The sequence below is a fragment of the Lathyrus oleraceus genome, chromosome 3 (assembly GCF_024323335.1).
Source record: "Lathyrus oleraceus cultivar Zhongwan6 chromosome 3, CAAS_Psat_ZW6_1.0, whole genome shotgun sequence".
Lineage (NCBI taxonomy): Eukaryota > Viridiplantae > Streptophyta > Magnoliopsida > Fabales > Fabaceae > Lathyrus > Lathyrus oleraceus.
Genome location: NC_066581.1, coordinates 35,976,481 through 36,003,199, shown reverse-complemented (window position 1 = coordinate 36,003,199; position 26,719 = coordinate 35,976,481). Strand labels below are relative to the sequence as shown.

General features: G+C 36.5%; 1 protein-coding gene across 1 annotated transcript; it reads left to right on the top strand.

The window, feature by feature from the left end:
• The first annotated feature begins 22,111 nt into the window (after nucleotides 1-22,111).
• LOC127132331 (glutathione synthetase, chloroplastic) lies at nucleotides 22,112-26,453 on the top strand. Its single transcript, XM_051061268.1, has 12 exons — nucleotides 22,112-22,398; nucleotides 23,770-23,939; nucleotides 24,021-24,096; nucleotides 24,171-24,301; nucleotides 24,391-24,513; nucleotides 24,614-24,694; nucleotides 24,818-24,898; nucleotides 25,002-25,071; nucleotides 25,207-25,328; nucleotides 25,490-25,629; nucleotides 25,713-25,905; nucleotides 26,022-26,453. Exons 1-12 carry the CDS (start codon nucleotides 22,225-22,227, stop codon nucleotides 26,143-26,145), a joined length of 1,485 nt encoding a protein of 494 aa, XP_050917225.1. The 5' UTR covers nucleotides 22,112-22,224; the 3' UTR covers nucleotides 26,146-26,453.
• Nucleotides 26,454-26,719: the final 266 nt, after the last annotated feature.

Below are 26,719 nucleotides of genomic sequence, written 5' to 3'. Positions count from 1 at the left end.
GACAAAAGAATAGTAAAGAAAAACTTCAATGTGGGCGATTCTGTTCTCCTTTTCAACACTAGGTTACGACTCTTCCCTGGAAAGCTACGTTCAAGATGGACTGGTCCTTTCGAAGTATCCAAGATTCTGAGATCCGGAGCCGTAGAAATCAAGAACAAAACCTGTAGTCCATTCATTGTAAATGGACGAAGACTGAAGCTCTACGAAGGAGGAGACATTCCAGCATACTACTCAAGCCACACCCTGATTGATCCACCAATCCCTACTACTACAGGTGTATAAATTCTAATCGTCAAGCTAATGACGTTAAATAAGCGCTGCATGGGAGGCAACCCATGGTTTTTCTTTCATTTTACCTTTTCGCATTTATTTATTTTTATTTTTATTTTATTTTATCATATTTTGCATCGAGACTAAAAATTTGAATGGTTTGTATTTTCAGGATCACTTTCTTAACGTTTACAGGATGCAGGGTTTCGATGACATGCATGTGGCCTATAGAGATAATGCTCAGAAAGAGCGCTACATTGCTTTGTATCAGCGCCCTATGGCATCCACACGTTACCCTGATCAGCACTTTATGGAGGCACTGGGTATCGAGCCGAGTATCCGATTCCTTAGCCACCAGCTCCACTGGGACGAATTTGCTGATGACTTGAGTAACACATATAGGAACCTGACTTTGGAGTTCCTGAGTTCATTCGACTATGACCCATACTCTGGACCAGATGGGTATGCTGCTTTCAGACTTTTCGGAGTTAAGTACTCCTTCAGCCAGAAAGAGTTCGGCGACCTGTTGGGTTTCCAGACCACTCCTGATGCTATCCCGGAGACACCTATGGGATATTTTCTGGGTAAGGAGGTGGAGAAGTTTTGGAGTGATATATCAGGTGGCGGAAGCCAAGATCTATCTATGCAGCTATCTTATGTCATACATAACCCAGCCTTCAGATATTTTCAGATGATATTAGCACATTCCTTCCTGGGAAGACCAGATGCAGAGATACTACTGAGTGAAGAGGAGATCTTCCAATTATTTTGTGCATCCCAGTCTCGTCCAGTAGCATGTGGGAACTTTTTATTATACAGTCTCAGCGGTATCTCCAGATCCACCGAAGGAGTCATCCATGTGGGTGGAATCATCACACAGATTGTTGTCGCTTTAGGTCTGTCTCGCAAACTGTCACATCTTCGGATCTACTGTGGATACACTACCATGGACATCGATTTCTGTTTGACCAGAGGATTTATGAGGAGAGCCTCTTTCCACCCATGTCAGTTCCGATTGCTAGTCGACAGTGAGGCCATCCATTATTTCACACTGCCAGACCCTATGATGACCAGTGTGCATGATCCAGCGAATTGGAGTTATGCTCTAGAGGGCCAGGGAGAGATCGTCGAGGCACCGAGATCACCACCCGCTGCTGAATACACGCCTACACCATCATCTCCTAGAATCACTGTTTTCTCTAATAATCATTCATTACAGACACCCGACATACGCACCCAGATTGCTGAGTGTCGTAGAGAGATTGCAGAGCTTAGACAGGAAGTGGCGGACCTAACTTTGCAGATGGGAGTGTCTGATCTCACCCATGCTACTGAAGCCGATTGTCTATATCAGGAGATCGCAGAGCTCAGGCAGGAGATAGCTGTGCTCCGTGGATCCACTCAGGCAGACGACACCCCTACTACCTGATCTCACCATTTCATTTCATTTTATTTCTCTTTTTATATATTTATCGTATTTGCATAATCTGTTTTATATTATCGCATTTAGAATATTATATAAACCACTACTATACATTAGTATTTCTATTTTTATCTATATGTGTTTTATATTTATTTTATTTGCATTTTAATTTTTCAGTTATTCATTTATTTATATTTAATTTCTGTTTTTGTTTTTGTTTCAGTTTTATCTTTTATTTTCGTTTTTACTTTTATAAAATTATGCAAGTCAAAGAAACTAGGAGAATCACAAGACAAATGCTATCCAGACCCCTCAAAGTCAAAAGACAAGAGAAGCCCAAACCAAAGGACCAAAATCCGGCCCAGCCATATTCTGCCTTGTGGCGCCCGCCATAGGACTTGTGGCGCCCGCCACAGCATCTGTAAATGGTCGGGGCAGACCCCTTTTCTTCACCATTTTTGCAACTTACAACCTCCCAAACCCATTTTTTCACCTTGGAAAAAGTCCTTGAACCCACAAAAAGATCATACTTTCCTAACCACCATACCACACAAATCATTAATCCACTTTCCATTTTCGATTTCATCCGTCGGATTTTGTAAAAATCCAACCTTTTAACCAACCACTTCATCTTCTTCAAGAGCATTCAAATGGAGTTTAACGGATTCATTCTTCGAGGAGGGAAACCGGGGGAGAGACAAAGAAAAATTATTGAACGGTTGCAAAATCGGGAAATCCTCCCGACAAGGTATGTTGACGAAAACTGTCTCTACGCTTTAGGTATCTATCATAGCATTTTCCATTTATTAGATAACTTAGGTTTGCATAATTTCTTTACCATCAAAGAACCAACCTATGAGCGGTTGACAATTGAATTTCTGAGTTCCTTAATCTATATTGTCAACCCTAACACTGCTAGCACAGTTGGTACTGTCAAATTTAGAATGTTTGCTGTTGAATACGAGTTCAGTACCGACGAGCTAGCCAGCTTGTTAGGGATCCCTCATGGGGAAGGTGCTATTTGTGAGGCCCCTTTGGATTCCGAATGGTCTGTTGAGGTATTTTCCTTCTGGGAGCGTTTATCAAACACTTCCATAAACTCTTTTGAAGGAGTTCTTGCCTCAACTATCCATAACCCGGCCATCAGAGTTTTTAGATATCTGTTGGCATGCACTATTTTTGGTCGGGAGAATCCAAATAAGGTTAACGCTAGAGAGCTTCTATATTTGCAAGGAAGCCTCACAAATAGGTGAATTAATTCGATTCCGTTCATGCTTGCCCATATGATTTTAACTTTGAATAAAGCGGGACCGATTTCTTTTGGTGGATTGATTACGTCTATTGCTCGGGCACTTAACCTGAACAATGCGTTGGCTACCCTAGACCCCTTACCTCCTCGCACAATTAACCTAAAATTTCTGAGAGACATGAAATTGTGTCGTTCAAGGAGAGAAGGAGGTTATACACTTATGGTTCATGGTGTAGCCATCCCATCTATTGTCCTACCTTGCACTAGACGTACAGATATACGAGATGAGAGGAATTGGACCTACGATTTAGATGCTCCACCTGTTTTGGGTCCTCTTCCTCCTAACATTCCTGATGAGGCGGGACCAGACACTGATGATGAATATGATCGGAGAGAGAGATCTCCCGTACCACATGTGTCCCCCCATCATCCTTCACCACCACACACCGCACCATCTTCTTCTTTTGAAGGTACCACTCCTGGCTTCTATATTACAAAGGAGATGTGGCATGACCACATGGCTAGAGAGCAAAGGCGAGATGACCTCCTCTCTACCATCCAGCAATAAATGACGGACAACATGAGCTTTATGCAAGAATCACAACGGAGGACAGACAGGTCCTACGACACTGTTCTACAGTCCCTGCAAGTGATTACAAATACGCAAGCCCGTCAACAACAATACAACCAGCGACACATGGCACTCATCGAAGCTACTCAAGGTTCCATTTTAGGTAACCTTCGAGAGGTGAGGACCGTTCAGGATGCTCTGCAGGCGAGGATGGATCAGAGAGACCGTCGTCGTACCCGATCCCGTCGTCCACCTCAGGATGGCGAGGGCACTAGTGGTCAGCAATAGGTTGCCAGGTAACTCTTCCTTATCTTATTTCGAAACATTGGGGACAATGTTCGATTTAAGTGTGGGAGGAGACTCTATCGTTTTTTCTTTATTTGCTTTTCTCGTTTTTTTCCTTTATCATTTTTTCTTTGTTGTTTTTAGATAGTTTATTGTTATTTCCTTTTAGTTGTTTATTTTGCTTTTTAGTATAATGCATGAGTCTGACGAGTCACCAAATATAGTATATCTTTAGTACAATCCTACCTCCCCATACCTTTAGCCCCACCAAAATTTTTTTGCAAAAGAAAATAGTGTTATTCCGAAAGTTTTCAGGTTTTAAAGACATGTTTTGAGTAAGGATGCGGTGACTTGGGAGAACTTTGCGAAACATCAGTATCTGTTTTAGCACCATAAGCTTCGTAAATATAGGAATCATTCCCGAAACCCCATATACCATGGCCTTAATCATCATCTCCGTATAAGTCCTTAGTAGTTTATCTCAGCAGTCAGCTCCGGCCTACGCATCCTCTACGTAGGGGACCGATGCAAATAAGTGAATGATCCAGAAAAACAAAAAAATAAAAGAAAGCAAAAAGGCAACTCCGGTATAGGTGACCCTCACAAAGTCATTTAAACCAAAGAATTGTAAAAATTTGCTAGAAAAAGAAAAAGAAAAAGAAAAACTTACCCACTGTTAGTTGGTTCAGAGGTATCTGGCACTGAACTCGGTAGGGCGGATTACGATCCGATCCCCCACAACTACAGTTGGGTCCAATAAAAGGGTTTACACATAATTATGTGCCAGAAACCCCATGCTCAGATCATAATCACTAACAGGCCACTCTACTACGAAGCATGTACGGATAACGGGCTTAATGTGATTGCGCCTGAATGAAAAGGACATAAAAAGAGATGAAGAGGCAGGCCTAGGTGTTGGGGGATAATATGGGTTGGTTAATATAGGAATGAAGTTTATGTCCGTATTTGCGGATTAGTGTCATCATGATACCCTTAGTTCACTCAGTTAGTACCTATCACTGCATCCCGACTTGAACTTAGAATTTTTACCTGAAGCACTCGTTTACACCAGTTTTTCTTTCATGAGCTTTATAATGTTTTGCTTGAGGACAAGCAAAGGTTTAAGTGTGGGGGAGTTTGATAACACTGAAATTTACGTATTTTCGACTCCGATTTCACATGCATTCTAGTTGTTTTATTGTCATTTTGTTGTGTTATTTCTATGTTTTCCTTTGTTTTCAGGTTTTTACTTTAATCGGAGCCCCGATCGAGAAAAGGAGTGAAAAAGGGCTAAAAACCCTTAAATTCAGCATTTTGTTCTTGTGGCCTACCCCATGGCTGGCGCCAAAGACCCTGCCATGACGTGTCAAATTCAACTTCCATCAACTCCCACGTTTTCCCACTACTTCCACTAAGGCGCCCCATATTATGCTTGTGGCGGGCGCCATGGCCTTGTGGCGGGCGCCACAAGAGGAAAAACGGTTCCCTCCTATTTTCAAGTTGAAGGGCATCCAAGTCATTTCCATCTTTTTACTTGCTTATAAATAGAAACGCAAATTCACTTTTACAATCATCCAAACTTAGAACAGAGGCAAACTCAGAAGCAAATTTGTTTCACTTAGGCATATATTCAGTATTTTATAGTGGTAATCGCTTCGCATTGGAGTGTTACCACAATTGTGTAATCAAGTCTGTGATAGAGTCTGTAATCGAGTTTGGAGCACTTTGGGAGGAAGTTAATCCTGCCGCCATTTTCATTTCCGCATTGCAATTTACTCACCCCTCCGATTGGAGCAGGTTTTTATTACTTGTCTTTATCTTATTTATTTCCCGCACTCGCTTTACTTTATTTATTTCCTCGCACTCGCTTTACTTTGTTTATTTCCCGCACTCGCTTTAAATTATTTATTTCCTCGCACTCGCTTTACTTTTGTTTATTTCCTCGCACTCGCTTTAAATTATTTATTTCCTCGCACTCGCACTACTTTCATTTATTTCCCGCACTCGCTTTAAATTATTTACTTCCCGCACTCGCACTACTTTTATTTACTTTCCGCACTCGCACTACTTTTATTTAAATTAATGCACTTTTACTTTATCATGTCTAACTAAATCTATAAGGTTAGAATGTAAGGATCGTAATTGAACCGATAATCCGTACAATTGTTCGTAGAAACACTTAAGGGCTATTTTAACTTTCAACTTAAGTTTTCCCGCACTTCAATTCCGTTGGGTAAGATCGAAAGCCGTCCAACGTCTATTTAAACTTAATTGTTTTTAACTATTTCAAAAACAGCGAAAGCGCTTTGTTTAGTTCATTAGGAGTTTTTAACATTAAGAAGAAAAGATATTTTAAAACTATTTTCGGACGCGTTTATAAGTTTAGAGTCTGGTTCGTAAGAACCTCTTTTGGTTAAGAAATCCAGGTTATAATACTTTTCAACTTAGTCAAGATACTATATTTCTTAAAAATAGGTTTACTACTCTAACGCAATGCGCGCCTTTTTATAAGTGACAATAAGAGGGTTCGATTAGGGAGTACAACTCGGTTCTGAATACGCGAAAGCGACAGTTCCCGTTAAATTAGTTCTTTTCAAAGTAGGAAACATTGCCCATAAGTAATTCTATTAGCAAGTACTTGGATTATCAATTAATTATGTGAATTACATTCGACCCTGTATTTATTAATTAATCTTTATTTAACACTTTAATTTTCAGTGCACACTCTGAAAACACCTATTTCAATTATCTTTGATAAACACCATAACAATAGATAACGATAGCTTGACACTTGGTCTCTGTGGATACGATAATCTTTTATATTACTCTGACGCGTTCGTATACTTGCGAAAACCACGCATCAATCACCTCAGTGATTATAACCTTTAATTAAGTTTAAAGATAATCGTGAAGTCACACTTCAAACAACTCTTGATTGTGCTTACCAGCTTTAATCAAGATACACAGCACTCACGCTTAAAAGCTTAGAGTGACACAACACTTACAACTCAATGAACACCCTAGTCCAATGCAATCATATATGTGATAATTGCTTGGCTCACAAGATACACCTAACACATGACACACAAAAATACAGCAGTGAAGTATGATGGAACACAAAGTCTTCACGCCTAAAAATCCCCGAGTTCTGAATGAAGGATTGCCATCCTTTTATATTGCAGCACTTGGGCCTTGTACTTGTATTTCCTAAAATTAAGGTCAAGCAAGTTAACCTAATTTCCACATGTTAGGGTACTAACAAATAGGCTATTTGTTAGGTTCATTAATTGTAGCTCAGTTGTTAGTTTCCTGGATTTTAGCTCAGCTGTTGGATTCCTGAAAAATAGCCTGAGAAAAATACTGAAACAGAAAAACTAACCATCCTACAATTTAGCATATGCTGTCAGGAATGAATGTCACAACATTCAGTTTGACGTCCAGAACATAGACCATATGCTAAGTCTGTTATTTTTCTTAAAACAGACTGTATAAAATGCTATACTGTATAAGACCAACCAGTCTATATTTCAGTATCAGCTTACAGTAACAAATGTCAAAACATCCAATTTGACATTTACAGAATGTGCCTTATGACAGGTCTGTTATCCTCCTGAAGAACAGACTGAGATACATACTGAACTGTAGCAGAAAACCAACCTGCCTATTATTCAGTATATGCTGTCAATGATGAATGTCATAACATCCAGTTTGACATTCAGACAGTAAGCCTTATGCCAGGTCTGTTATTCCCTTGATAAACAGACTGAAATTAAATACTGAGTTATAGGAGACAACCAACTGTTCTACACCTCAGTATCTGCTGTCAGGGATCATTACATCTAGTTTGACATTCAGTAACTCCTGTATTAGCTAACCTATAGCATACTACTCAAGTATGTCATGACATCAGTCAAGACATCAGAGTACAGTTAGATGTTCTAACACAAAATGCAGTCAATCAAACATCTCCAAAGCATGTCATGACATCAGTCAAGACATTAGAGTCCAGCTAGTGTTTTAACATAAAATGCAGCCAATCAAACATCTACAGATATGAAAGATTTCCAAGTTTCACAATCAAATTCAATGTGTCTACTTAAACTTTGATGTTTGGAGTGGGAGCTAATGCAACTTTTTTGAGCATGTGATATGAGGTTACATTATAGGTCACTTTTGACCTATACCATTGATCAAGTGATTTTTCCAAACTTCAAAAATGCATAACTCTATCATTTCAAATCCAAATGACATGAAATTAGTGACCATTTTGAAGGTCTTTGAGATATCTACAACTTTGATGAAGACACTTTTCTCATTTGAATCTCACATAAAAAGTTAAGCAAGGTGGAATATTGAGACATATGGCTTGACACTTAGAAAAAATTTGATATGTCAAAAATTTCCAAACTTCCACCTCAAATTCCTCCAAGTTACAAACTCCAAATGGAAAAGTATTGAACATGAAAGTTGTTCATATTGATCTCACCTTTCCAAAGAGCTCAAAGTCATCCATTTTGGACAAAGAATGCATAGGTTGCGCATGGCATGAACATGGTGTCATCACTTGGCAAGGATCAAACTTCAAATCAAAATGCACACTTGCCTTGCAATCCAAACTGAATTCAGACTATCTAACACTCATTTGTGGACTTATGGCTATGATTTTATGGGCCTATGCGCGCCCATGCACCCATACATCATCAATGACCAAATTTGGAAAGTGAATGCAAGTGTGCAAAAAGCAATGGATTCAGCTATAAATAGAGCCTCATATGCTCAGCAATCAACACACATTCGCGCCAGCTTTGATCCTCAATCTCTAACCCTCACATTGCAAAGGATAAACCTGAGAAATTCATTTGAATTTGAGGTTGAATCTCCACTGTTTTCAAATTCAAATCTCCAGGAATCTACAGCCTTTTGAGCATTCAATCCTTCCTCTGCAAGCATTTGGAGTGAGATCAAGCACGAGCAAGAGCAAGATCAGTTGAATCTAGACCTCCATTGAAGGTATTTTCCAGAAATTTTGATCTCTTCGATTCTCTCAAATTCTTGCTCAATTCTATTGATTCTTTGGTTGTCTGAAGTCCTACCAATGTAGGAAAGAAGATTGAGTTGCTTTGAGGCCAAATCGAAGCAACTCAGTTCATGTACCTCAAATTTCAACTCCATGTATCTCTCAATATACTTGGAGTTAGAGTGAATTGAGGCCAGATTCGAGCTTAGTGCCATTTTTACTTTGAAATCATGTCCTTGTTTTTAATTTTGGTGATGGTTGAAGGTGGACCAGTCCGGTGAGGTCCACCGGAGAAGAAGACCAGAGCTACAGCTCCGGCCATGCGCTGGCATGTCTCACAGCCACAGGATCCTCTTAATTTGTTTTAATCACGATCGTTCCTTTTGAATACCAATGTTATGACGCGCTGACTTGAGTCCATCGTGGATAGCGCGTTTCTGGCCACTTGATCTGCCACCTCAATTAATGAGGGAGATCAAGTGGTCCACCTTTTTTCTGATATTTTAATTTTCATTTTAATTGCGTTATTTTCAATAATTCATATTAAATTCAATATTGATCCAAAAAATATGGGACTTTCACCATAAATTTTCAAATATTTTTCTCTTTCATATTCTGAATTAAAATTATTTTTTGGATCATTATTAATATTTTTCATGAAGTAATTGATTTTGCATTTGTTTTTAATTGTTTAAAAATACTTTTAAATGTCCAAAAATTATGAATTTTTTTCTCCAAGGTCCTTTGACTTTGTTTGACCTATGATAAATCTCATGGTCATTTCTTTGGTGTTTTGATGAGATTTTAGGAATTGGACAAACCATATTTAATTTAAATGAACTATTTTAGTATCTTTAATTTGAATAAATGCCAAATAAACTTGTTGACCAATTGTGATGACTGGTTTATGTTTAACTCTTGTTGTTGGGTCTTGGTCAAGGTTGATTTGACTTTGTCAAATTCATATCATTGGATTTAAGGGATTGATGGAATGTACATTCCATCTCCCAAAATGAATGGATGATATTAATTTGGTAAAAGTCATCCTTTGACCAATTTGTGTTTTGATCCATTCCCCTCCCACTTCATCTTATTCCCTTTCTTCATTCATTCATTCCATTTGGCCTATGATATCTCAAAGTCCTAATGCTAGTTGATTGAAAAATTGACATGAGTATGGAAGAGATTAGGCCACACCTTTTGCATATTCTTTTTGTGTGTGGTATGTTTCATGAGCATAGTCCATTATAATATGTCTCTAACATGCATTAACACCAAAATTCTATTGCCCGGCCTCAAATAGTTGTGACTTCTACATAAGTCCAATTACGATTGCTTAACATAGCGCTAAATTTGTGGCATAAAAGGCATAACCATTCTAGTTAGTGAGATTTTAAGTCTCCCATCTTTCATGGTATTGTGTGGAAACTTGGCCTTCTTTCCTTCCTTTGGAAGATGTTTTGGCTCAAGTATTCATGCTTGTGATAAGTGGGTTGAGTGTTCTCCAAAGAATGTCTTGAAAATGAAAAGCAAAAGCAAAACAATACTAACTTCTAACCAATTAACTACTAACTTTTAATTTCAAGCCCTTTACTTTAATGTCATTTAATTCTAGCTTCTATTCATTTGCCATTGTTCATATCATTCTAATTGTTTATGTTAATACAATTTTCACTTTGTCCATTTGGACCATATTATGTGATATATTTTGTTTGTGTATACTTTGCTTGTTTGTGTGGTCTTTGACCATTAATGTACATAATAACAACAAAAACCCTAAAAGACTTTTGTGTGGACTGTTGGCTTGATCTTGGACAAATGGACTTAGAATCTAGGCAACCTTCCTATGCTAAAGGACTTGGCCAATGCCAACTTGTTGAGAAAACCAAGTGCTTGCAATTTGAACTTCATCTGACACATCTTTGAAGACATCTCTAAGTTCATCTGCAACATGATCATTGTGAAGCTGTTATTTTGAACCTGTGACTTGTGGACTTCATCTGTTACATGGGCTAATTTGGAGGAGCTCGTGGAATGGATAAGCTTGGATGTGGCCATCTTTATTTGATGCCTTGCTCTTCAAGATAATATAATTGTGCATTTGTGTGTTGCTTGATTCTAAAAGTCCAAGGGAATTCTGGGTTTCTATTGACATTCTTGTCTATTGGATTGCTACCCATTTGGTCAGATCTTTTCAACCCTAAACTTTTAATTTTGTACATAGGATAGTCTCTTCATCTTCTCCCCATTTCTTTAATTTCAAAATCTCTTCCTCCATTTTTCAAAATCTTCTTTGTGTGAACTACTTTTGTTATAAACTTAGACTACCTTTGCAAAAAGATAGAAACTTTGGCCTTATGCCATTGCATTTTCAAACTTCTTTTCTTAAATCAAACTTGTAAATAGACTTAACTATACTTGACTTAAACTTTCAAAAAAAACCAAAAAGAACTAACTCATTCAAACCATTTTTAGGCCTTTGTGCCTTTCAAACTTAACTTTTGTTAAAAACAATGCATCCATTTTGAAATTTGTACCACGAACGAGGTTTTGATCCCTCATTTTTATGTTGGTATGTAGGCACAAGACCGAAGGTCTTGTCAAACACAAAAATATAATTAATGAATTCTTTTTCATCCCCCCATTCCATTTGTTTGTAATCATCACTTTGTACAAAATACATATGCACGCAAAAAGGGCTCCCTAGGAGTACCTAGGACACTTTGGGTGCTAACACATTCTCTCTGTGTAACCAACCCCCTTACCTGTAATCTCTGGCATTTTATTAGTTTTGATTTGAAAACTTCTTACTTTTGGGTTTTGTTCGTACTTTTTCCCTTTTCCCTTGGAAACAATAAAAGCGTGATGGCGACTCTTGTTATTTGATCTCTAGCTTGTCAATAGCGTGATGATCATGAATTTCTCGCTACACACATGACTGCCACGTGTGCACCTATATTCAAGCTTCTTCGGAAAGATCAATCTTGTGATTGGATCGAGGATCGAAAATACGGTGAATTTCAGTGTCATCAAATTCTCCCACACTTAAACCCTTGCTTGTCCTCAAGCAAAACACTAAAAAGCTCATAGAAGAAAAACTGGTGTCAACGAGTGATCCGGGCTAGAAAGGCTTCTAAGTTCAAGTCAGGATGCAGTGACAGGTACTAACTGAGTGAACTAAGGGTATCATGATGACACTTATCCGCAGATACGGACACAAACTCCATTCCTATATCAACCAACCCATATTATCCCACAATACCTAGGCCTACCTCTTCATCTCTTTTGTGTCCTTTTCATTCAGGCGCAATCACATTAAGCCCGTTATCCGTACATGCTTCATAGCAGAGTGACCTGTTAGTGATTATGATCCAAACATGGGTTTCCTGGCACATAAATTTATGTAAACCCTTTTATTTGACCCAACTGTAGTTGTGGGGGATCAGATCGTAATCCGCCCTACCAAGTTCAGCGCCAGATACGTCTGAACCAACTAATAGCGGGTGAGTTTTTCTTTTTCTTTTTCTTTTGTAGCAAATTTTTACATTTTTAGTTTAAATGACTTTGTTAGGGTCACCTATACCGGAGTTGCCTTTTTGCTTTCTTTTATTTATTTCACTGGATCATTCACTTATGTTCATCGGTCCCCTATGCAGAGGATGCGTAGGCCGGAGCTGACTACTGGAATAAACTACTGAGGACTTATAATGAAATGATGATTAAGGTCATGGTATATGGGGTTTCAGGAGTGATTCATATATTCTTGAAGTCTATGGTGCTAAAACAATACTGATGTTTCAAAAAGTTCTCCCAAGTCACCACATCCTTACTCAAACCCGTCTTAAAACCCAAAAATTTTCAGAATAACGCCATTTTCTTTTGCAAAAAAAAAATTGGTGGGGCTAAAGGAATGGGGAGATTTGACTGTACTAAAGATACACTATACTGGTGACTCGTCAGACTCATGCATTATCTAAAACACTCAAACTAAAAGCAAAATAAAATAAAGTAAACAACTAAAAAGCAATAAAAATAAACGATCTAACTGAAAATAGCAAAGAAAAATAGAAAGCGATAAAATCTCCTCCCACACTTAAATCGAACATTGTCCCCAATGTTTCGAAATAAGATAAGGGGAGAGTAACCTGACATCCTACTGCTAACCACTGGTACCTTCGCCATCCTGAGGTGGACGACGGGTTCGGCCGCAACGATGGTCTCTCTGATCCATCTTGGCCTGTAAGGCATCCTGAGCAGTCCTCACCTCTCGAAGGTTGCTTAAAATGGAACCCTGAGTGGCCTCTATTAGTGCAGAATGTTGACGGTGGTAGTGCTGCTGACGGGCTTGCTCGTTTGTGATCGTAAGCAGGGATTGTACAACAGTCTCATATGATATATCTGTCCTCCGCTGCGATTCTTGCATGAAGCTCATGTTATCCGCCGGTTGTTGCTGAATGGTAGAGAGTAGGTCATCACGCCTTTGCTCTCTAGCCATGTGGTCGCGCCACATCTCCTCTGTAATATAAAATCCAGGAGCAGAACCTGCAAAAGAAGAAGATGGTGCGGTGTGTGGTGGTGAAGGGTGATGGGGGGACACAGGAGGTACGGGAGATCTCTCTCGCCGATCATATTCTTCATCAGTGTCGTGTCCCTCCTCATCAGGAACATTAGGAGGAAGAGGACCCAAAACAGGTGGAGCATCTAAAACATAGGTCCAATTCCTTTCATTACGTACATCAGTACGTCTAGTGCACGGTAAAACAACAGATGGGATAGCTACACCATGAATCATAAGCACATAACCTCCCTCTCTCCTCAATCGACACAATTTCATGTCTCTCAGAAATTTTAGGTTGATTGTGTGAGGAGCTAAGGAATCTAAAGTAGCTATCTCATTGTTCAGGTTAAGAGCCCGAGCAATAGACGTAATGAGTCCTCCAAAAACAATAGGTCCCGCTTTATTAAGAGTTAAAGCCATATGAGCGAGCATAAACGAGACCGAATTAATTCTTCTATTTGTGAGGCTTCCTTGCAAAAATAGAAGTTCTCGAGCATTGACCTTGTTTGGATTCTCCCGGCCAAAAATAGTACATGCCAATAGATATCTAAAAACTCTGATGGTCGGGTTATGGATGGTCGAGGCAAGAATTCCTTCAAAAGAATTTATTGAAGTGTTAGACAATCTCTATCAGAAGGAAAACACCTCGACCGACCAATCTGAATCCAAAGGGGCCTCACAAATAGCACCTTCCCCATGAGGAATTCCTAACAGGCCTTCTAGTTCGTCGGTACTGAATTCATACTCAACAGCAAACATTCTAAATCAGACAGTACCAATTGTGCTAGCAGTGTAGGATTGACAATATAAATTAAAGAACTTAAAAACTCGATTGTCAATCGCTTAAAGGTAGGTTCTTTGTTTGAAAAGATAGTGTGCAAGCCTAAATTATCTAATAAATAAAAAATGCTATGGTAGATACCCAAAGTGTAAAAAAATTTGGTCCTCTTCAAGGTTGTCTCCCATTTGATATGGTGTTGGCCTAAAATTCCCCGCAGAGTTGATGGTGTAGATCCTCGGCGGATCTTTCCCTTTTCCCCAGCCAGGGTTAACCCTTTGAGATGGATAATTCGTATCAGTCCCTTACCTCTCTTCCTCCAATTGATTCCCTCTTATTGAGATTGGCTGAGTGTTGTATTGATGATTCAGATCGGCGATGTTTGTATCCTTTATGATCGTTTTGTCAGCATAATCATCATATATACATATACATATACATTCATAGATTCCATTATTGCACTTTGTGATTCATTATTTTTCTGATCCTCGGCTATGGTGGTATCCTTTCCTCTCGCACAGATTCGGTGTGTCTGTCCTCTTTCAATTGTAGAGTGTCAGCCCCTTAAGCAGAAATAATTTAACCTTTCTCATTCCCCCACTGAGTTATTTCCTCGTGGATGATTATTATTTCAGCTTCCTCCCCAGTTGATTATCTGGATGGAATCACTCCCCCTGAGTTATATCCTCATTGGGTTGAGTCATTGATTGACCTTTTCTTTCTAGATCTTACCTAGATAGATGCTTTTAGGTCCCCTGAGAGTCTGTTACCCAGTAACTGGTAATATTCTTCTTGATTTGTGAGTATTGTACTTTTTCCCAATACATGGTAAAAGTAATCTATTTCCTTTTTCTCCCCAGCGGATTCATTTTCATGTTTCTCCATGAAATCTATCCTTGATATGTTCATCTTAACTGATGAAGGATATTTTCTTCCCCTGCTTTGAGTCTATCCTTGATATGTTCGTCTTAACCGATAACGGATATTCTCTTTTTGGTATTCTACCCAGTAAAAAGGTAGTTGTAATCCCTATTTCATTCCCCAGAAGGTTAATCCTTGATATGTTCATCCTAACCGATGACGGGTTTCCTCCTCTTTGCGGTCTTCTGCCCAGTAACCGGTAGTTGTAAATCCTGCTTCCCCGTTTTGCGGAGTTTATCCTTGATATGTTCATCTTAATCGGTGACGGATATTCTCTTTTTGGTTTTCTATCCAGTAACTGATAGATATAATTCTTGTTTCTCCCCTCGGAGTTTATCCTTGATATGTTCATCTTAATCGATGACGAATATTCTCTCTTTTAGGTCTTCTGCCCAGTAACCAGTAGGTATAAACCCTATTTTGGCTTTTCCTCAGCAAGTCATTCTTACCCAGTAACTGATAATGAATACACCTCCTGGTTGCCCTCAGCTAGCCATCCTTGATATGTTTACCCTGACTAGTATCAGATGTCCTCTCTGACAGATTTTGTTATCTCCTTACCCAGTAATCGGTAGTAGATAATATACTTCTGATACTCATGTGTTGAAGTTCATTTCTTCCCCAGTCGAGTTTAAGTGCGTATTTCCTCAGTGAAATCTCCGTCTCACGCTTGGTTCAAGCATTTCAGCTTTGTTATGATTTACCTGTTTACCCTGCAGTTTTTTTCCTTTTATCCCCGATTGATTCTTTCCATTGATTTATGGAATCCTCTTGTGTCTCTAGAAGTTTTAAGTCGTAGCCTGGCCTACGCATAACTTTTTATTCCCTAGAGTCTCGGTCTCCCTAGTGAGTTTTCCTTATGGAATGCATTATGCTCCTGCAGACTCTGAGTTCTCTCTAGATTCTATAACTTTGTGGCAACATTTTCCCCACAGAGATTATTTTTAACATTCATATCATATGCATCATGAAGTCTCTTCGGGACCAAAATTTGTTTCTATTGTTGTTATTTAAGGTCATTCTACTGAGTCGATACGAAGATTTTAACCTTCATCTCCTCAGCTAGAACGTCCTTAAATAGGGGCAGCTGTAAGACCGTAATTTTTACCCTAAGATCTCTCATGCTATCTCATCAGATGCATTAGCAATGGGATCACACCTTGGCATCCTCCTTACCCCTCATTCATTGGGTTTGCATTGGGAGAGGTCACCAAGCACTTTGGATTGTATCATTTTTTTTCTTTATCCACTAACCAAAATACCAAAATATGTCAACATATAGTTTGTTGCTTTTGTAGGTAGTGTACATGCTCACATATGCCCTATCAAGCTCATATCTAGGGTTTGAGACCCTCAGTGCAAGGACCTCAATCAATAATTGGTTTACATTGGCTCTAGACATCATATATGGGTCCCCATGATCTTCACATGTCATTTTTATTAAGAAATCATCAAGAGTTTGGAGTTGGTTTTCCTGGGAAACCCTGATTCATCTGGGTATCTTGTGTAACTTCTTCAACAAGTTTCTTTAACAATTGATCAAATATTTCAAGGGATACTTCACATTACATCATCTTACGCATATATGATCCTCCATGAGTCCCAAAAGTCAAGAGAATGTCAAGCTAGCAAGTTGGTTCATGGTGGTTGACTAGAGGAAGTCAACTGGTCAAAACTGGGGTTCCCTAGAACCTATCTACTACAATGTTTGTCATATGAAAATGATTCCAAGAGCAAAGTTACTCTAAATGACATTCCAAACAACTTTTATGTTGAAGTCAAGAGCTAGTTTTGGTTGGAAAGTCATTTTTTATGGTGAAAGATTATAGGTCATTTTGTTTAAACCCTAGTTTGGAGGTCAACCTCCCATGACCAATTTGTGTTTGTCTCGTTTCCCCTCTCTCTTCATATTCGATCTCTTTCTATCCAATCCCTTCCATTGGCCAATGACATCTCAATATCCTAAGGCTAATTGGTTCATCAATAACTTTGTGTTAGATGAACCAATACAAGTATGGATGAGATTAGGTCCTTCCTTTGATCATTTTATTTTTGTGTGTGGTATGTTTTAGGAGTATGGTTCATTATACCATATCTCTAACATGCATTAACACCAAAATTTCTATTGCCCGACCTCAGATAGTTGTGACTTCTACATAAGTCCAATTACGATTGCTTAACATATCGCTAAATTTTGACCCAAAGGCATAGCATTCTAGTAAGCGAGATTGTAATTCTCCCCCCTTTCATGGTATTGTGTGGAAACTTGGCTTTTTTTCCTTTCTTTGGAAGATGTCTTGGTTCAAGGATCCATGCTTGTGAATAGAGGGTCAAGTGTTCTCCAAAGAATGACTTAAACAATTGAAAAAGCAAAAATCCACTAACATCTAATCAATTAACATTTGACTACCTTTTATTATCTTGCTCTTAATTTCAAGTCATTTACTTTATGCAATTTAAATTCAAGTCATCTACCATTCCATTTAACATTTTACATATCATTTCACTTGAGTCATATATTGTGATTGTATATATTTGTTTGTGTATCTTGTTTGTGTTTGTGGTCTTAGGACCTTAAAATACTTAATAAACAACAAAAAAACCTTAAAAAATATTTGTGTGGACTGTTGGATTTGATTTGAGTTTTAGACTTAGAATTAGGCAACATTCCCTATGCAAAAGGACTTGGCCAATGCCAACATTTATGAAACCAAGTTCTTGTGATTTGAATTATCATCTGATGCAAGTATTGGGATCCACTTGAGTTCATCTGCTACATGGTCTTGATGCAAATGTTACTTTGAACCTGTGTCTAGTGCCTTATTCTGAGCTATTCAAGGAGTATGTCATCTGATACATGGGGAAGGTTATGAAGAAGACTATGGAGTTGCTAGCTTGGATGTGGCTATCTTTATTTGATGCCTTGCTCTTCATTGTGTTACTTGCTTATTGATATTGCTTGATTTAAAGTCCAAAGGAAAAGTAGGTTTCTATATGACATTCTTGTTTATTGGATTGCATCCCATTGGTCAGATCTTTTCAACTCTTAAATTTTAAATTTTTGCTTAGGATTAGTCTCTTCATCTCCTCCCACTTCTTAAATTTCAAATCTCTTCCCCTTTTCAAAACCTTCTTTGCTTGTGATTTCTAAACTTGGACTTTATTGCGAACTAGAAACTTTGGCCTTATGCCATTGCATTTTTGAACTCTTTTTCTTAATCAAACTTGTAAATAAACTTAACCATATTGACTCAAAATTTCAAAAATACAAAAAGAACTAACACTCATTAAAACTCTCTTAGGCCTTTTGTTAAAAGCAACTCACTCACTTTTGAAATTGATACCACAAACTACGAGGTTTTGATCCCTCATTTTATGTTGGTACGTAGGCACAAGTCCGAAGGTCTTGTCAAACACAAAAATATAATTAATGAATTCTTTTCTCATCTCCACACGCTATTTATTGCAAACATAATTTTATACCAAAAACACATACACACATAAAAAAGGGCTCCCTAGGAGTACCTAGGACACTTTGGGTGCTAACACCTTCCCTCTGTGTAACCAAACCCCTTACCTGTAATCTCTGGTATTTTATTAGTTTTGATTTGAAAAAAAATTATCTTTGGGTTTTGTTCGTACTTTTTCCATTTTCCTTTAGAAACAATAAAAGCGAGGTGGCGACTCTGGTTTTATTGATGTTAAGTTTATCCATAGCTTGATGGTCATGAATTTACCGTTACATTACCTCTCATGCCTTTTCTCTTTTACATGCTGACATCTAGAGTTCCTATTCAACCCCTTATAACACTAATAAAAGATATTTTCTTACACTAGAGGATGAATACACTAGATTCACTTGGGTTATCTTTATAACCCACAAAAGTGAAGCCAGAACTCACTTAGTTAATTTCATTTCATTTATTAAAACTCAATTTTCCCCAAAGTTAAAATGTTTTTGTATTTCAATGGATTTGAATTTTTAATGACTAGTTTTCATAACTCCCAAGGCATCTTGCATCATCGATCATGTGTTGAATGTCCTCAACAAAACAGTATTGTTGAGAGAAAACATCAACACACCCTCAATGTTGCAAGATCATTGTTCTTTCAAGCTAATATTCCTAAAATCTTTTGGCACTTATCCATTGCTCACATTGTTCATATAATAAACCATTTACCTTCTCCTATCCTTCATAAACATTCTGATCACAACACTTTTAAAAGCTTTGGTTGTCTTCCTTATGCCTCCACTATTCAACAAACCCACGCTAAATTTGACCATAGATCAAACAAATGTGTCTTTCTAGGTTATCAAGAAGGCACCAAAAAATATATTTTATATGATTTATCTACTAAAAAAAAATTTGTTTCCAGGAACGTTTGTTTCTATAAATTATGTTATCCCTTTGCCATTACTCATGAACATCTCCCCTCCCACCCTCTCATACCATTAACCATGACACAAATGTTCTAGGTCATACTCCTACTAATTCCACGACTCCTACTGCACCTACCCTTGTTCCCACCACATCCTCTTCTTCCTAACCCACCATCCCAAACCCTCCTTAATAAGAATTTGTATAACCACTCGTTCCACCCTACCTCAACCTTTGACATTCCACTAGAGAAACCAAACAACCCTTATACCTCAACAATTATTATTGTAAGCTACTCAACACGGAACCTCTTCTTAACCATAATAAAATAATACCTTATTTTCCCGTCTCATTTGTCCTCTCCTATCATAAATGCAATAATTTATATAACAATATATGCCTCTCCCTATCTTCCATCCCTGATCCAACCACTTTGCTCAATCAAATAAATAAGCTTGTTGGCTTCAAGCCATGCAATATGAATTGCATGCCCTTGAGCAACCCCAGACCTGAACCATCGTTGATCTCCCTCCCAATAAAACCCCGATTGGCTGTAAATGGTCCTATAGAATAAAATATTGTGTTGACGGTTCCATTGACAGGTACAAAGCTCGCTTGGTAGCAAATGGCTACACTGAACTTGAAGGTGTTGATTATTTTGATACTTTCTCACCGGTTGCGAAATTAACAACTGTAAGAACCCTTCTTGCATTAGCTTCTATCAAACATTGGCATCTAGAACAATTAGATGTCAATAATGTCTTCCTTTATGGGGATCTCAATGAAGAAGTTTATATGACCATTCCTAAAGGTTATAATCTTCTTCATTCTTCTCCCTCCATAAAAGTTTGTAAACTCAATAAAAGTCTTAATGGTCTTAAGAAGGCAAACAAACAATGGTATTCAAAATTGTATGACTATTTAATCTCTCTTGGCTATGTTTAATCTACTATTGATTATTCATTGTTTACAAAATGTTGTGCTAACAAATTTATTGTTTTATTAGTTTATGTAGATGATCTAATTTTAACAGGTAATGACCTCATGGAAATTCACAATGTCAAAGTCATTCTTCATTGCAAATTACGTATCAAAAACTTGGACCCCCTCCGATACTTTCTTGCTTGAAGTGGCTCGATCTCCATCTGATATTTTCATAAATCAACGTCATATATACTCTTGATTTACTAAACAAAACATGCATGCTTGCTTTTAAACCTTCTACTAGTCCTTATAATCCTTCCCTCAAACTCCATTCCACCACTTCTCAACCTTATCACGATTCAACTCAATATCGTAGATTTATAGGCCAACTTATATATTTAACAACAATTAGGCTTGATATTTCTTTTGTTGTTCAATAACTCGACCAATTTGTATCTAATCCCAATGTCACTCATTACCAAAACGCCTTGTGTATTTTATAGTATTTAAAGTATAGCCCAACTCTGGGCATCTTATTTTCAGATAAAACTGATTTATTTGTTTCTGATTTTGCAAATAGTGATTGGGCTACTTTCCTACAACAAGAGTTCGCTGACAGGCTTCGCAATTTTTTGGTCAAGTCTTTAATCTCATAGAAATCAAAGAAGCATACCACCATTTCTCATTCCAGTTCTAAAGTTGAATATCACGTGCTTGCTAGCCTGACATGCGATGTTCAGTGGTTGCACTACCTCTTCAAGGACCTTCGTATCGAATTTCACAAACTGACTTCCTTATACTGCGGCAACAGATTCGTTGTCTACTTAGCCCACAATCTAACATTTCACCAACGTTCCAAACACATCAAAATTGACTGTCATCTAATTAGAGAAAAGTAGGGATCTAATCTCATCAAATTATTTCTCATTCCATCTTCTCCTCAGATCACTCAAGCTTAGACTTATCACACTGTATAGTCCAGCTTGTGGGGGACTGTTAGATGATAATAAACTTAATTAATTTATTATATTAGTTATCTTACCATTACATTTAAAGGATTTAGTTTTTCTCTTTCCATGTGTATAAATACACTAATGTACTCCGGTAGAAATACATTGATAAAATGACTTATATATTAGAAGTAAAAACTAAATATTAAGTAAGTCTATTAAATTTAAATTTTTCTATATTTAAATAATTTAATTATAGTATTGTAATAATAAATTTAAAATATAATGAATTGTTTTTCTACAATCTTAACTGTGTCCATACTTTCTAGCTCAACTCAAAAATATCGATATCACTTAATTTAAAATCCAAAATCTCATAGTTGTGTGTTACTCCTGACAAAAATATCTTAAAAAATGTGTAAAATGTTATTTATTAATTATTTTAATAGTTAAATATAGTTTTAGTCTTATAATATTTTTAATTTTTAATTTTCATCTCCATAAAAAAATATCTCACTTTTTTATCCTTACAAAATTATTGTGCAAAAACACATATAGTTTTTACAATTAAGTCAAAATATATTTTTGCATACATGTTTAGAACATCTAGTTGTACATGCATTCATCAATTTAACAATATTTGAATATGATTCTCAATGCATTTTTTATGCAACATGTTTAAAACTCGATTTAAAATGAAAACTATTATTCAATGCACTAGTACTGAACAAGTGGATTCATTAAAAAATGCTAAATATAAAACAAGTTATGGTGGTTGTCGAAGGTCAAACAAAGGTTATTGGTGGATCTGGTTCATTCCTGCACAAACATCATTCTACCTTCTTTCTGCTCTACTTTCCCACCAGATCATCATCACTCAGCCTAGAAACAAAAACAACATGTCTAAATCATCTCAACAGCTGAACGTAGAGGTAGAAGAAGTGGTGGATGATTCTTCTCCCAGCTTGAATAACTACCATGAGATTGATGAAAAAGTTGTCCAACAAATCGTTTACGATGCTCTTGTCTTTACCACTCTCAATGGTCTCCTTGTCGGTGATAAATCTGTTCAGGTTGCTGCTACTTTTTATCACTAGTATTGCTACTTTTTATCACTAGTATTTCCTCAAATGATTAGTGATAAATGCTTCTTTTTTTTTCTTTGTTATTGATGATGATAGTAATTGCAACTGAATTGACAGCAGCTAGTGTTGTTGTCGGGTCAATTTTGGAGAAAAATCAGGACAATTTTTGTATCATTCGTAAGGTCCTAGGAATAAAAACGGTCAAATCAGGACAAACCTTTCTATATGATTTGTGTTTTTTTTCATTCACACATCAAATTTCTCTCTCTTAATTTTACTCATATTATCTCTATTTAAAATTAATTCTTTATAAAATAATTTAATCATTAATTTTGTTAAATAATATAATTTCAATCAAATTTATTTGTCATCAACCATTAATTATAAATAAGCATGACAAAAAAATATATACTAATAGATTCTTGGATAAAATCAGTCAACTGTGAGTAGTTTAATAGATAAAATAAATAGATATTTAAATATTTATTTTTTAATAGATATAGATATGTTTTTTTTTATAGATATGGATATGAGTTTTATTATATACATGTAGGCAGATATCCGTATAAGTTACTCCCTTAAGTGTCATTTTCTTTATAAATTTTTATTTTTTTATAAATTATTGAAGATAATATTAAATGCACTTTTGTCAAAATTACCTCTATCCAATTATTATAGAGAAAAAAGTAAAATGAATGTAGGATATAATTAAGGGTATTATAGGTAAAATGCAAATTATTATTTAAAAACTAATCATAATGACACTTAAAAAGGAAGGAGGAAGTAATTAATTATAATTTCTTTTAAATAGTATATATATTTTATCTTTTCATCTTCTAAAAATTAGTCTTTTTACATTCTTTTTAAGTTGTTTTCTTAAAAAAATATATTACATTTGATATAAAATTTATTGGTCATTTTATATTTAAGTTTTTTCTATATTTCATATCTTACTTCAATAATTCTAATTTTACCGCTCAATATTGTTTTTCCTCCGTCCAACTAGTGTCTCACTTCATATTTCTATATTGTCCGCTCTTCAATCATAACTCACAATCACAATATTTTTTAATGTTTTTGTATTAAAAGTAAAATGTATGAATATTTTGTTTGAATGGTATAATATTGTATTTTGGTGAAAAGAAGAAAATTAATGCAATGAGAGTGGATTGTAATGTTTGTGTTATGATCGCGTAAAAGTTTATAAGTGTTACGACTTCGATTGCGTTTGTTTTGGTTTGAATTAACTACGATTTATTCTTTAATATAAAAACGGTGAATAAGAGATATCTGTGGAAACTACTGTAATATGAATTGTAATGAGTGAGTTAATGATTGTTACTATTTTTGGTATGATAGAGATCAGGAAGAGTACCTGGTGTAGGGTTGGTGCATCTTCCATTTTCCTTATTACCTCCACCATTTCCTCAAACTCATTGGAACCAAGCTTGTGAATTGGCACCTCTATTCAATGAACTTGTTGATCGTGTCAGTTTGGATGCAAATTTTCTCCAACAATCTCTCTCTAGGTATAAATTCTTTTATTCAAATTCAGTTTGTTTATGCTTTAATTAAACATAACTTATATATGTTGAATTCATTCAATGCAGAACTACGAAAGTAGATGAATTTACCTCTAGACTTTTAGATATTCATTCCAAAATGCTTGAGATTAACAAAAAAGAGGTAAAAATTTGTGTTAATTTACTTTTTAGATTGAATCAATGTGATTTACTGATTTCTTTTTCTTGCCATAATAGGAAATTCGGTTGGGATTATTTCGTTCAGATTACATGTTTGATGAAAAGACTCAATCACTTTTGCAAATTGAAATGAACACTATTTCCACTTCTTTTTCTGGTGTTGGTTGCATTATTACTCAACTTCACAGGTCAATATGAACTCCGATAATGATAAATCGCCATTTTAACGAAAATTATACGAAGAGGTAGAAATTTATATTAGTTGATCAATTTCCAGGAACATACTTTCTCGCTATGGAAAATCGCTTGGACTAGATTCCGAAAGGGTTCCGACCAATACTGCGGACAGTAAATATGCAGAAGCATTGGCTAAAGCTTGGAGTGAGTATAATAACCCTAGGTTAGTTTTGATGAAAACTTTCCTTTTGCATTTTCTTTTGCTGCTTTTTTTTTATCTGTATTATGATGCTATATTTTTTTGAATGGATGGATCCATACAGTGCCGTGATTATCGTTGTGGTTCAGGCCGAAGAAAGAAACATGTATGACCAGCATTTTGTTTCCGCAATTCTAAGAGAAAGATATCCTTTTACAAAGGGAAAAATGTTCGTTTTTACTATCTCGCAAAGCAAACTCTTTGATTTGTATTATTGAGACTGTCGAATGTGATTATCAAAGATTTGTTATCCTTAACTTTATGACACGCATCATATTACAACCATAAGAAAAACATTGGCAGAAATTAATCAAGAAGGAGAAGTTCTATCGGATGGAACACTTTCTGTGTATGTAGTCTTTGCCTTGATTGCCTATTATGATATAATTTTTTTGTTTAACTACATTTTGCATCTGACTGTATATAGAAATATTTTGTTATGGAACTTGCAGGGATGGACAAGCAGTTGCAATCGTTTACTTTCGAGCTGGCTATACACCAGCTGACTATCCTTCGGAATCGGTGAGTGACTTGAATTAAGCTTGTTGCTTCTCATTGAACTGTGTTTTCCCAACACAGAAACATGTTCTTTCATTCGACTTAACTGTCGGTAGTTGTAACTTTACAATGAGTTCTTATGGTTTGCACGATGTATAGGAATGGAAAGCTCGGCTGTTGATAGAACAATCTTCTGCTATCAAATGCCCTAACATATCTTATCATTTGGTTGGCACAAAAAAGATTCAACAGGAACTGGCACAGCCCAATGTTCTTGAGAGGTATCTTTCGAATTAATACTTTTTGTATCCTCCATGCTTATTTCATGCTTTGTGATTTCGAAGAAGTAGATCAATTCATAATTTATACACTTTTGCTAATCATAGCTTGTTTTTCTAGTTGTAATCTCTCCCCTAAATCCATGAGTAAAAACTGTAAGCAGGTTCTTTGAAAACAAAGAGGATATTGCGAAACTGCGTAAATGCTTTGCAGGGTTATGGAGTTTGGAGGATTCAGATATTGTTAAAAGAGCAATAGAGACGCCAGAGTTATTTGTGATGAAGCCGCAAAGAGAAGGAGGAGGTAGTTTACCTCGCTGGCTTTGTTGAAAAAACTAGCAACAGGGAACAAGGGAAAGTTGTTTAATAAATGTAATTACTTTGCAGGAAACAATATTTATGGTGATGATCTTAGGGAGACTCTTCTAAAATTACAGAACTCAGATTCTCAAGAAGACGCAGCCTACATTCTTATGCAGAGGATATTTCCAGTTAACACAGAGGCAATTTTGGTGCGTAACGGTTTCTTGCATAAGGATCGCGTCATTTCAGAATTTGGAATATTCAGTACATATTTAAGGTACATTGCTTTTAAATACATGTTTATCACATTTTTGTAGCTGAATTTGCAAAACGGTTGATAACTATGAGCTGGAATTTGCAAAACGGTTGATAACTATGAGCTGGAATTTGCAGGAACAAGGATAAGATTATCGTGAATAATGAAAGTGGCTATATGGTTCGTACAAAACCATCATTATCTGATGAAGGTGGGGTTTTACCTGGTTTTGGAGTAATAGATAGTGTATACCTCACTTGATGAAGCCAACTCAATGCTGAATTATGAGGGTACTGCAAAACATTATGTTGTTGATTGATGGCTTGCATGTTAAAAATCTGTTTCTTGTACTCCAAGAAACAACAAGTCCCTTCATTGGATGTAGAGACTTTAAGTTCTAATCTTAGCATTGCTGATGCTGCGATTAGCATGTTCAATAAGCTTTGTTTGTTTTGTTAATGAGATATGTTACTTGTTCCCCCCAAAAAAGTTCACAATGGATTTTGGCGCATGCTAATAAATTAAAAAAAAAATTAAGAGAATAATAAATGAAATTATATATATTGAATGGTAATTCAGTATTTTAGTATTTCGCTTAACATTAACATTATTATTTGTGTATATATAGTAATGTAACTGTTAACGGTTGTATCAATTAAGTATTGTAATGCAGTGTGTAACCATTTTGTTGTAACCGTTTTAGCAGAGTAGTGGAAGTTTGTTATTCTCTCTTCTCTCTCTTCTTCCAACTTCATCTTCTTCATCTTGTACACCAACAATTGGTATCTAGAGCTCCGGTTCAGATCCACGGGGAAACACGAGTGAACGGTGAGGC